The sequence below is a fragment of the Melospiza melodia genome, chromosome 1 (assembly GCF_035770615.1).
Source record: "Melospiza melodia melodia isolate bMelMel2 chromosome 1, bMelMel2.pri, whole genome shotgun sequence".
NCBI lineage: Eukaryota > Metazoa > Chordata > Aves > Passeriformes > Passerellidae > Melospiza > Melospiza melodia.
In genome coordinates this window covers 89754550-89767589 of record NC_086194.1, presented here as the reverse complement: position 1 = coordinate 89767589, position 13040 = coordinate 89754550, and the positions used below count along the sequence as shown (strand labels likewise).

At 42.2% G+C, this 13040-nt stretch overlaps 1 protein-coding gene across 2 annotated transcripts in view; it reads right to left on the bottom strand.

The window, feature by feature from the left end:
- SLC22A23 (solute carrier family 22 member 23) overlaps nt 1–13040 on the bottom strand; it is a 108905-nt gene that overhangs the window by 17178 nt on the left and 78687 nt on the right. The window contains exons 5-7 of one of the 2 annotated variants that reach the window (XM_063161385.1): nt 12459–12586; nt 5986–6075; nt 380–482 (exon numbers count right to left, since the gene is read on the bottom strand). In XM_063161385.1, the coding sequence (XP_063017455.1) occupies nt 380–482; nt 5986–6075; nt 12459–12586 (321 nt within the window). The remainder of the gene's footprint in view (nt 1–379; nt 483–5985; nt 6076–12458; nt 12587–13040) is intronic. The other variant, XM_063161392.1, reaches the window with a different exon arrangement.

Genomic DNA, 13040 nt, shown 5'->3' with positions numbered 1-13040 from the left:
GTCAGATGTACACAACTTGAACCCATGCTCCTGGGGCAGGAATGGTTTCCAAACTCCCACCTGGGATGCAAAGCACATGTGAGTATGCATGAGCACTTATCAGCACATGGCCACACCAGACCACTGGTGACAGCAACACAACTGCAGCATGGCACCTGAGAAGATGCAGTTCTGCTGCCTGAGAGAGCCACTGAGCTCCTCCATGTTTGCCATAAAAATTTGGTTCCCTGCAACAGCTGGTATTTTCCCAGGATCATTTATCAAAGATGTTAGTGAAGGGTCCCACAGTAGGAAATAGTGGAGCTCCCTCATCACTTCCCATTGCTGCTCCAGTAAATATCTGACCACACAGATATTTAAACAAAGAGATTGCACTTACGAATTCACACACAACACTACGATGTTTTTCCACAGGTTCCTTGTTCCCACCACTTTAACAATGCAGACTTTCTTTGGTCTCCTCGTGATTTCCTTTTCCAGCTCTGAAACAAATCAAATCAGAATTAGCATTTCACTGAAGAGAATGAGAAGATTTACTTGTGAACTAAGATATTCTGAGGGATGTTCTGGAGAGCAGAACACTATTAATTACATTTATGGGAGCTATGAAAATGCTGAACTACCTGCCTAAAGTCCAGGTTCCTCCTTTTCTTCCAGGCTTCCCTTCGTCTTCTTGGGGTAAAAGAACTAAGAACTCCATACTCCAAACATTCTCCCAGATAAAAATGTGTATGTAAAGTGGGAGCAACATGGAGCTTGACCCCAACAAGAATGATAGCAAATTTCTCGAAGAACTTCAGGATTCTGTTAATTTTTAGAACCCTCCACAGGGAGGACTGCACTCGTGCAGCTACAGGCTCTGCTCCCATTGTGCAATGCATACCTAAAAAGCCATGGAAAGGACTGGAGCTCAAACTCATTTTTCATGGGTCATCTTTTGTAGTTTGTTCAAATGCAAGTTTGAGAATGCAGTGGCTAGGACATTATGTCAGCTCATCCATCTTCAACTCCACTCCCTTTTCAAATATTTAAGATTTTTCTGATGGATGTCCTAAACGTTAAGACATTTTCTTAAAGAAAAATCATTGGGCATCAGCAGCTGTGGAGTCTGCATTTCAGAACTAAAGCCCCACCATGTCCTTCCAGTTCTGGGCAGCTTCAAGTGAACTTTTCTTTTCAATGCTGAAATAACTCACAAGCCTTACAAATGCTGCCTCTGATACCCTTGTTGGCACAGGACAATAATGAAGGGCACTGTTTATTTCCCAATTATCCTTAAGTTGGAGTTTGAACACCTACCTAAGCGTGCCAAAGCAGCCACTGTTTCCAAGCTACCGGATCAGTGGGCAACAAGTCCAATAAAAGCAGGAGAAGCTGTAGCTATAAAGAAGCATCACAAAAATAATGCCCACCAAGAGCACAGACTAGGTCTGTTTTCTGGGGTAAAGGCTTTCACTACTGCTTTTTTTTTTTTTTTTTTTTTTTTTTAAGGCAGCAGCATGGCCCTGTTGTGAAGGGTGCATGAGTTCTCTTGGTGCATACACAATGAGCTTCGGTGTCCTCAGCTGCCCACACTGGCCTGGCCTGGCCTGACCTCTGCTTTACTCTGCTGAATAGCAACTTCCTAAAGAGATGCAGGAGAAAATAAAAGCAAGCTGGGGGGGAGGGGGGGGATTTAAAAAAAAAGGTCACCTGAATTTACAAACGAAACAAAAGCCACATTTGCCAGCTATTATTTGAAAAGTGCATCACAAAAATAATAAATCAAGCAAACACTATTTACATGCAAATGCTTGATCTATTAACTGCTCACAGGTCACTCCTGGTCTTCTCTCTAGAGTAATTACTGGGAAGGCTTCTGACAAAAGCAGAAAAGTGTATTTTACACCAGTGATTGTATTTAGGCAGAATATGGCTACACTACTTTTCTAACAACCTGATAATGGCCATTTCTCCCCTGAACTTATGCAGCATGAAGCTCACAAAAGCGGAAAAACTAAGGTGGAGCAAAAGAAAAAAAATAGTAAAATTAATATTTGTATTATAGAAACCCTCTTCAGACTCAGTAATGGATCGGGGCCATATTAAAATATAAGCAATAAAAAATTGGAGCCTAATCTCAAAGAACAAGGTCAAAATAATTTCTATAGCAAAATTCTAGGAAGGAATAAGCGGGAACAAAATAATTCAGAACAACTGAAGCAGTTACATAAAATATAATTGTAAAGGCAATGATTGAGCCCAGGCCAAACTTTCTACAGCAAAAAAAGTCAAAGCAAACACTAGGAGAAGCACAAGGTTTTGAAAAGCTGTTGGTGGGTGTTTACTATTTCAGCTGAAGGGCAACAATGAAAATCACTACCCAAACAACACATATTGCACAGATTTCAAAAGGGTTCACTCTCAAACTAAGAATGACCAGATCTGGCCTCTAAAGTAAAACATCTCATCCTCTGTCAGCAGAAGGTAAATATGCCATATTCTTCAGATTTTCTTAATCTGATAGGGATTTTTGTTTGTTTGTTTCTCAGCGAAATTTTTACTTTTTTCTTTCAAGACAGAGAGTAGACTTACTTGTAAACACATGCTGTATTGAGCCACAACTCAATAAAATCAAGAGAAGCAATGATCAACTTGGCTACACTTTCATTTGCAACCAACCATTATTATGCCCTCCACTCCTGCTTTGTTCATACATTAGGTCTTCCTATAATCCATGTGTACTTTGTTTATTGTCATGCATCCTTCTCACCTGCACTCAGGCCCCCCTTTTAACCTTTCTCACAAGTCAGTGCTTCTGAACCTGTTCCCACCAGTGTTTTTCACTGAGCTGCTGTTCTGCCCTCAGGTAAGGGCTCACTTGGTGATGTGAACTGTCCAACAGCTCCTGTGTCAGCTGCAGTGAGGATCACACATGACAGGGGAGCTCACCCCTTCTCTACCCTACTCATGCAGCAGTCTTTCTGCAGTGGACCCTTCATCTGCTTTCGCGGGGGTTACACTCCATGGACACATCACAGCATCATACAAAAATGTCTGGATTCCAGATGTAACAGCATTATAAGCATTAAAAAAATAAACAAACAAAAAACAAACAAAAACCCCAAACAAACAAACAAAAAAATCCACAAAAAAAAAAAAAAGGAGAAAAAAAGAAAAAAAAAGGGGGAAAAAAAGAATCTAGTCTCAAATCTTTCATCAAAGAATGCAAACAGAACCTAGCATTTTATTGAGAGCCTTATGACTCCACCAGCTACTTACACCTCCATCTCTCTATGATGTTGTTAAAACTCCAAATCTAAGTCACCTGCTTTAGAAGAATGACTTGCCTCCAAGTCTCCAACACAATTTATCTTTCTGATGGCTTTCTCCCTCCTTTGCTTCTATGAATACTAGTGAGATATTCACCAAAAATCCCCACTGCAAAATTAATGGCCTGCAATAACCAAAATATCATTCTAATAAGAAAAAATAAGCAATGTGACTTGCAAAAAAGTCATCAAAGACAGAACTGGCTATCATGTAAGTGACCTGCTGTCTTTGGAGGGAGCCTGCCTGCGTGAAAGGAGCTGCTCCACTGACTTTGATGAGCATCAGGAGAGTGGCAGCTCTCAGGCTGACTTCATAGGTCAAAGTTAAGATATTAAAAGGCAAGCCAAAGCCTATTAAAGCCTCATGGAAGCAAACTATTTTCTTTCAGAACTAACACCAGAAAAACTCCTTGTACCCCCAGCTTACTCTTTGATTTTACACCGAAGTCACCAGTACAGAGAAATTAGCATTAAATGTTTCAGTTTTGATTTACCAAAAAGTAGAGTGTGGAATATAAGAATATTTATATCTATCCATTTATTCAGAGGCCCCTAATAAGTTTTCCCATACTCCAGAGCCCACACACACTCTAGGCTTCCTATTCAGAGACTCAGTAGGAAAACTGTCAACAAGCTAACTCTTTACATCTTAGTGGAAATAGAACTATTCACTGGCAGACTTTGAAAGTCTCATGGGAAGGGGAACCCTACCAGCTCCCAGCTCTCAAAGCTGCTGAATTCTCAAGAGACCCTCTGCATCTCAGGAGCATGCCTTTCAAAATCAGAAAGTATCTTTAGAGCCTTCAGATGAAGCCACCCATCTCTGCACCACTTGGCATAGACAAAACAGACAAAAGCCCAAATCAAGCCACAGAAAAATTATGTCCAAAATGACGAGTGCCCTGTGGTGATGAACTTTTGCTGGGTTTTTCTGGCTGCTAAACGATACTGTCAGTAGCTCTTTGAACATGAAAAGATCTATGGAAGCCGAGCACAGAGACTCAATAAATCCCTGGAGCATGACAACTCTGCAGCAGGAGATGGACCGGTCTGAAACACAGAGGTGAAGCAATCTATTCTCAGGCAGGCAGAGTTACGGGTACACAGGTTTATTTATACCTTCCAGGACTTTTGTCCAGCTCTCAAGCCATATACAGAAATTATGAGATAGGTAAAATATTGACTGATGGGCAGAGAGAGATAAGGGACAGAAAAACAGAAATCATGAGCGGATGGCAGGACATTAGTAGTGGGATGACTCATCTTATTTAGAAAAAAAATCTTGTTTAATAATCTGAGTGGGGAGCTTGGCAAAAACCTCAGAAAGGTACCAGCAAGGTCTGCTGGTGACAAAGTGAGGCACTATCTTACTGTCAAAGGTAAGTACAATGCAAATGGGCCATTGGAGGAACTGGGTGAGCTTGAGATCCAGCATGTGGCAAAAGCAAGTGAAAATATGAAATTCAATGCGAAGTTCTCAGTGATTAAGGGGAAATGTCCCTGGTGGAAGATAAGCAAAACCTGTGTTGGACTTGTTTATGTACTACTTGAACACAAGTGACTATATGGCACCAGTTTAATGCAGCCATGAGGCATTTGCAATTCAGACAATGAAATACTGGAATTCTCTTACAATATTTGAGAAACTAAAGCTCTGGCAAGCCAGAGTATTGTATTTATAAAAGGAGAGGAGATAGAGAACTTCATCTCAGTACAGGAACAGGGCTGCTCTCTTCTCATATAGCATGAGGAAAGAGGTTTAAGATAGGCACAGACAGGAGTGAAAGTGAAAAAAGAGCAAACCCAGACAGCAATAGTGTATTTGAATTGAATGCTAAAATGCACCTGCAGTGCAAGAGGAATATGGAGACTGGAATGGCTTTCTAACCAAAGCACTGGACATAAAAACTAACAACACTTAAGATGAACCTCCTTTCATGAGAGCAACTCTGTAACTCCAGGACTCTAACAGCTATGGACTGATTGCAAGGATTTATTTGAATCCTCTATTTCTAATTACATTCAAATAAGATTGAAAAGTCAGACATAAGGTTGCTGTTGCAATCTTCAGTTGCTCATGTGCATTATGACACAGCATTTAGATGACCACACATTAGTTTTTCCCCCAGAATGTTCACTGCAGTTATCCAAGGAGCAGCTATTAAAGACATCTCTGCCTTTCCCATTCAGCATGTACCCCTCAGCCTCATTAGCCAAACTTCCCAGTGAGTACAAAAAATCATAGATTTCCTTAGAGACATTCCTACAGTGCTGTCAGAATATATATGTACTTCATAAATGCAAATCTCTATCAACTTCTTGTAAGAGTAATAGCAAAGATTACTCCTGTTTGGAAGCAGGGAGATAAAATTGAGAGGAATTGTGTCCATAATGAGAAAAAAATCATGCAGCAATACCCCTTTAGGTGTTGATATAAATGCTCCCATCTTTCCGCAGAACAAGCCCCAGAATTACACGCTAGAGACAGACACTGAAGAAATTGTGGTTAGTGACAGCACTGAAAGGGCCTGATTCCAGGGAAATCTCCATCATGGTACAAGAACATCCCTGACAGACCCAGAGAATGAGTACAGCTCTTCAGGAGGTATTCAGCTTCATTTCCCCAGCGCTGTCTTTTTTCTTTCTGCAAGCCTCTGCCTCATTCACTACACACCTTCCAAATTCTGCAACAAATGAGGAACAGACAACAGCTTCATTCCCACATCATCGTCCATCCTATGCACTGATTCGTCCATCCTATGCCCTGTGGAAAAAATAGGTTGTAATCATGTTATTAAAGGCTGGATCATCATGCCTTCATGCCAGGAGGCCAAGCAGGGGTTGCCCAGGCAACCTGACTTCTTGCATTTCCCAGAGCATGACTTGTCAATGCTTTCTAGCATCACCAGTATTAAAAAAAAAAAACCAACAACAACACAAAGAGCACCTCCAATGTCCTTGTGTGGAGCTGTGGCCATCAGGAGGTTGCAGGCATCCACACATGCATTGCTGCTCTATGTTGTTGAAACTATGGAGGGAACATCAGCAAGCTGAGCAAGCAAGTTGGGCAGCAGGGAGGGGTGAAGCAAATATTTTAGGAGAGGATTTTGCAAAAGAAGAGCTCTAAGAATGAATCCTTGGGCTTGACAGCTTGCTCTGGAAGGAGGGGAATGCATATGATTGCAGCCCCTTTGGTCTCCACGCTCTAGCTCTCCTCTGCTCTTCCTTCATTGCTTTCCCCCAGTCCCTTGTTGCCCTTGCCTCTCTAAGTCCCCTCCAGCTATCTTTATTCTTTGGTCCCACACTTCTTAAAGTGTCTTATTTCCTCTCTTCTCCGGCCACTGGTCCCCTCTTACTGCTCTCCACTTCCACTTGGTTCTCGAGGTCTCCCTCCTACCCTTCACATCCACATCCAGCCTCACCAGCCCTCTCCCCTCTGGTGCCTGTGGCCTGGGGAAATGCCAGCAGCACCAGGGCTTGCTGCCAGCCCTCTGCACATGGTTCCTGGCCTGTAAAGCTGGCTCCTCTGGGAGCATAGGTAGCCCTGTGCACAAAGAGCCAGTGTGCCAGCGGGGCACAAATCAACAGGCGGGAGTGCAGCCAGCAGAGGACTCAACTAGTGAGAAAGAATCATTCAAATTGAAACAGAGGCTGACAGCCCCCTCTTCCTTCTCTTTTTTCTTTTTTTCCCCTTTAAATTTTCTAGCATATTTGGCTTCTCCCAGTGGCATCAAAAGGCACATTCTCAGTAGGCACGTTCTCACCCTTTTCCCCCTGATCCCTCCAAAATCTGTGACTGTCAGATATCACTGCTACCTTTGCTGAGGACACATTCAGGGCATGCATGGGCTCTCCTCTTTCATTGCTGTAGACCCAGCCAGTAGAAGAGGACCTAACTGACCAGTTTTGCTCTTGTTCATCACTATCATGTGCAGCACATCCTGAATGAGTTGCACAAACTCCACGACAGCTACTGGACAACAGGGGCCCAGCAGGAGAAACCCAGACCCTCCTGAAACTGATTTAACATATAAGAGGACAACAGAAATCACTGGCTGGGTATTTTTTTTTTTAATTTTGAGATAGAAATCTCTGTGGCTGACACACAGCCTTCAAGCAGCACCTTGAATTGTTTTGGTTACATTTCCCACATTTACCTGACCACGCTCTGGGAGCTGCATGGAGCATTTAAGTTTAGCACCATTAAACACCCAAGAAACAGGATCTGGCAAAGAAGGACATCTGGCAGGTTTGTACTTCACTATCACATGGAATCACCTATATTGTGGAACCAGGAAACTTGCTTTTCTTCTCCAGATAGTGCACTCTTCATCTATCACAAGCTTTAAGCCAGTAGTGCAGTGATGGTGCGATGGTCTAAGGATATGAGTAAAGCTTTGCAGGGAAATTGACTTTCAGACATCAGGCATTTTCACCCTTCCCTCTGCTATTTACCCAGTGGAAAAGGAAAATGCATATAATTACATAGATTCAAGCCTCATGCTTAGGAAAAAAATATACATAGCAAAACAAAACAGAAAAATAGCTTATGTTTAAAGAAAAGTGATGGGAGCATGTTGTTCAGCAGCAAGAAAGATGAAAGAGTATTAATTTTTTTTCTTCAAAGGGAAACCCCCTGAAAACCACAGTTTTCCTAACTGCAATCCACACACATACACACACAGAGTACTTATAACCACCTACCCCTGCATCTTCTCCATGTTGTGTCCTGCATGCAAAAGTACTGGCATCTATTTGACTGCTTTACCTTTGCTGTCCACCTTTGGTGATTACATCAATATTATTTTCTCTAAGCTTAGAAAGGAATTTTGGGAAGGAACAGCTATAAGCTCTCTGCCCACAGGAGCACCACTGGTTTGTGTTTCCATCCAGAGATTATCAAAAAGGGAGCTTTGTTTTTTCAAAGCTGGCCAAGCAGTTATTTTCATGTTAAGGACCACCTGAAATGTCTCCCCACACAGGGGAAGCCAAAGAGAGCTGCCCAGGGGTGGGTTTCCATGGAAGCACCATGTGTGACACTTGGGTAGCTGCTGATACAGCAGTGTCTCCAGTGGAGCATTTCCCAGGACACCCAAACACAGCAGGGCTGGGTGCTGGTGCAGCCAAGGCCAGCTTGCAGCAGACAATCTGCTCCAGGCAACAAACAGACCCTTCAACCCCACACAAAGAAAGAGAATGCATTCCATAAAAGTAATGAAAGCCACCTAAAGTGCAACACACCTTTAAAAGGTGTAAGGTTATGGTTGGTGCTCTAGGATTTCCAATTCCCCTGAACATTCTTTTCTCCATTTTCTTAAACAATCTTCATACTTCCTTATCATTTATGACACTAAGGTCAAAATGACTGTCCCACAGCTGCACTGAATTTTATGTTTGCTTCTCATTCTACAGTGAAACAAGGGAGAGATGGTAAAGTTTCTGGAGAAACTGGTAGTGAAAAACCTGTACTGAATTAATATTATAAAAATATTTAATTTGCTCATGATTGAAGCTGACTTTTTTGGGTAATGCTTTGAAACATATGTCAACAAAATTCAACAAGCCTGTTTAAAAAATGACATTTCAATACACAGTTGAATAAAAATAATTTCCTTGATGCAAAAACAGATTTAAACTTTTATTTCTAAAAGAGGGCAAAATTTAAAGCCAACTGGTGAAATTTTGAGTGAAAACATACCGGGGTAATTTAACCAGGTCTAATTCTCCTATGTTCCTTAAGCATTAAGGAAGAAAACGCAACCACATAAATCCAAAAATCTCATTATAAAGGCAAATTATTCCTGCCCAAAATCACAAGGTACACCAAGGACTCAAAAATAAAGCCACTTAAAGCTTCTGAGGAAAAAGATCCCTTTATGCAACCAACATCAGCCCTGGGACAGGCTACTGAAGATAAGGGCAATGTAAATTTACAGCACTCTAGAGTGCTATCAACACCCCTTGTGTCACTCTAATTTGTTTCCCATGTAAGCACACTCCCACTCCATCTTGCTGGCTGGGCATTGCCCATCAGCTGCCCACCCTCATCTTCCCCTGGCAGGGGTTGTTGTGGCAGCTGCTGGACCTGCCAGCTGCAGCTGGATCACTGTCTGCACTTCTAGCTCTTGTCTTTAGAGACATCTCCCAGGAGAGCACTGGCAACCACTCCAGCCCAAAGGACTGTCAAAAACAGCAGATAAATTTTGCTTCCTTTCCCCCCTGCCCCACCTTACACATGGGCCACCTCCCCATGGAGCAGAGGCCCTACAGATGGTTAGTGGCACTCACACTACAGGCAGTGTAGCCAATGAATGAGCAAAAGCCTTCAGAAGGCAATGGAAATGGTGTAATTCTTCAGAAAGGAATATCAGCCCGCTCACTGCTTGGAGAACAATTGAAAATTAAATTTTCTTGCATCCCAGAATAATTTTGTCCTCTTGAACACTGCTTCTTTTTACTATGGGATTCATATCAAGTGCCAAAATAGGTATATATGAAACTCCTGTAACTCCTGTAATGATCTGTTATATCGGATACACTAATTTGATTGGTATGTATGAGTAAAATTACAGTGGGATTTTCAGCTGGAAGGGACTGCAAGTGAGCAGTTTGTCATTTAAATACATTGGGAGTAATTAAATCACAGGAGCCTGTTACAACAATGCAGTGAGCAATAATCAACAGCAACACAATGGCCCCTAACTAAAGCAAAACATTTTCCAGCCTTTTCAGATGGAAAACAAAGAATCAAACAAATCACAAAACAAAAATCCCTCCACACAGATAGGAAAGCTCAACAATGGAATAAAGGGAAAACAAGGGATATCTGCATCAGTCTCAATGCATCCTTTCTCCCAGACAAGTACCAGTTTTTTACCCATCCATGCTAGAGCAGCTGTGGACATGTTATTGCAGCACACAAGAGCAGAGAAAGGGTTCCTTCTCCTTCCTGACCCACTGAAGGCCTGCAGCTTGATCACATTCTTAATTCAACAATCCTACTGTATTCCTGTCCTCGCTCAGACCATCAACGCCCCTATGCACCCAGAATGAGAGAGGTGATACTTCCTTCAGCAGTTTGTAGTTAATCTTATTTAATTCTTTTGATACTGCTCCTCTCTTACTCTTCCTACAGAAACGCAGCTTCCCTCCAGGGCTGCATCAGAAAAGCCTTTAAGTGTGGGGCTGCAGAAAGAGTTTAAAGAGAAAAAGTGAGGGAAGAAATAATAAAATACCCCAACAATCTCATCATCAACAAGGAGGCAGAAATTACCATGTGCTGAATCATTTATAAATTGCAAATGGTGCTGCACTGACAACTGCTATATCTAAATGTATTTGCAGTCAGAGGATCCATAGTATCAAGGTGTGCAAAAATGTTCTGTTTTTCCACATGAAAGGGAGTCCCTTCCTTAAACAAGAGTGTGCTCCTAACCATGAAGCTGCTGAGAAAAGTAATCAGTCACAAATAATAGTCACAAAGCCATTTTGAAATTTAGCATTCCTCCATGGGCAATATCATTATACATAGCTTAAATAAATCCCTCCAGCACACAGTTGTCTTTATTATTTTCCTCAAAGGAAACATAGGTAATTAGTTTTTTCTTTCCCCTAAAATATGTTTTATTTCATCTGCAAATTCAAGAAGCTTACTGACAAAAGCCAAATTTAGGAATTGGTTGGGAAACTCCAAGGCCAATTGTTGGCTTAGGGACCCATCATTTCTCAAGATCCATAATTTATCCTGAGGAAGACCTGCAAACATGAGGTGGGGAGGATATCAACAGGTTAATGACAGCTCTCACACCCCTAACGCTTTCCAAAACTTTACCAGAAAAATGGTATTTACACTGCAAAGCCACGTTGTGTGATGCAGATCCAGGAACTGTAACCCCAGACACACAATTACATGCAAGCCAGCTAATTAACACCAGTGTGCTCACTGCACCACAAACCACACCAATGACCTGGGAATGTGTACCAGAGATCCTGAACTGGGCTTTCCACCCCTCACTGATGGAGATTGATTTATTCATTAGGCACTGATGTTAATGGCGACAGTTTTCTATCTTGGATTAAGCCTGTTCCAGCGCTGAATGACGCCTTTAACACTGACTGACAGAAACCACAGTTACCCCAGAGATCCTCAATAAGGATCAGACAAACACAGAACCATCACTTCTGCCCTCTGGCAGAGCTACTGGCTGAGGCTCCCCTGCAGCCCCTGAAGTCTGAGCAGCTAGTGTTGGAAAAGCAGGGGAAATGTTTCCACCATTTGACAAGTGGGTAGTGTGATACAGATTGCAAATGACAGTGCAAAATGGGTGTTTATGGGCAGAATCAAGCCTGTGAGAAGAAAAAGGGGAGCCTGAACCAAATCTGACAGGTGCACTGGGGAGATAAAGATCCAGAAGCTCTTTGCCTTTGTTGTAATTAGACAAACACGCATACACACACGCACAGAGTCTCTTCTGCACAGCAATCTACAAGACAGGATCTTGGCTTTTTCAGTGACAATTTTGGTGATGAGGGAAGCCAGCTCTTTCTAAAAGCATCAGTAAACCAAGGAATTGATACTTCAGACTCTCAAGCAAAAACTGCACCCTACCACTGTCACTTGCAGCAACCCTCCATCCCTAAAGCAGCATCACTCAGATGATGCAGGAGAGGAGAGCAAAACAGCTCTTGGAGCAAAGCTTTAAAGAGAAACTCTAACGTAGTTTAAGTTTCCCATGGGGCTGGCACTTTAGAATAGGGGGTTTGGGTGCTGCTGCTTCTCCAAACCAACAGAGTAAGTGCTGGGTGATGGGCAGGATCCCAGCAAGCAGCTTCCTTAAAACCCAGTTTCCAGAGGCACACAGAGCTGAAGGCGCACTCTTGTAGCCATGGTAAAATTCTTCAAGAGATGTCTCTAAAGACACACGGCACTGCAAGACAAGACTATAATTACTAGGACTGTTCAACAGGCCATGGAGCTTTTAACACAGTGCTGGAGTTTGGAATGGGTTTTCAAGAGCAGAATGAATGAATGAACGAATGAATGAGATGATTTACAGGCAATAAATGGACAATTTAATTCTGGGCAGTGATGCCACGTGCAGCCATTGGAGAAGAGCTGGGGGGTTTGCAGTTGTCTGTCCAACTCACCAGGTACCACTCCTTTGATGTCGCTTTCTGTGCTCATCCTGTTCTTGTGCGTGAGCTGAAGGATCAGCTCCTTGGATGCCTCAAACTGTTGTGTAGCCATCAACCACCGAAGAGACTCTGGGAAAATACTTTAAAGAGGGAAAACAGGTTAGGGCTGCTTCCAGTTTTCTGTCAGAGGACGAACAGGTAGAGTTTTGGTTGCTCATTTAACCACTCAGAAGCTATGTGATTATTTCAAAATACAGAAGAATAATTTATGAAACAAAAAAGAGAGAAAACAGATTTAGAATGTGCAATTTTATGATATTTTCTTTTACCCTGATTCACAAATCATAGAGCAAGTATCCTATCACATGGAAATACGGCACATTGGAATTTTATAACATATTACAGGTGCTCTATCCATTAATATAACTTGAAAGGAATGAGAGGAAGAGGCAGCGCTGTCTGCAATAGACATTTGATGCCAAAAAGGGAGTGAATGAGATGAGCAGTTCACACATGGTAATTCAGACCAAAGAAAGAAAACAGCTGACAGAAGTAATTTGGGTTCTCTTTTAATGACAGATGAAAGAGAAGAAT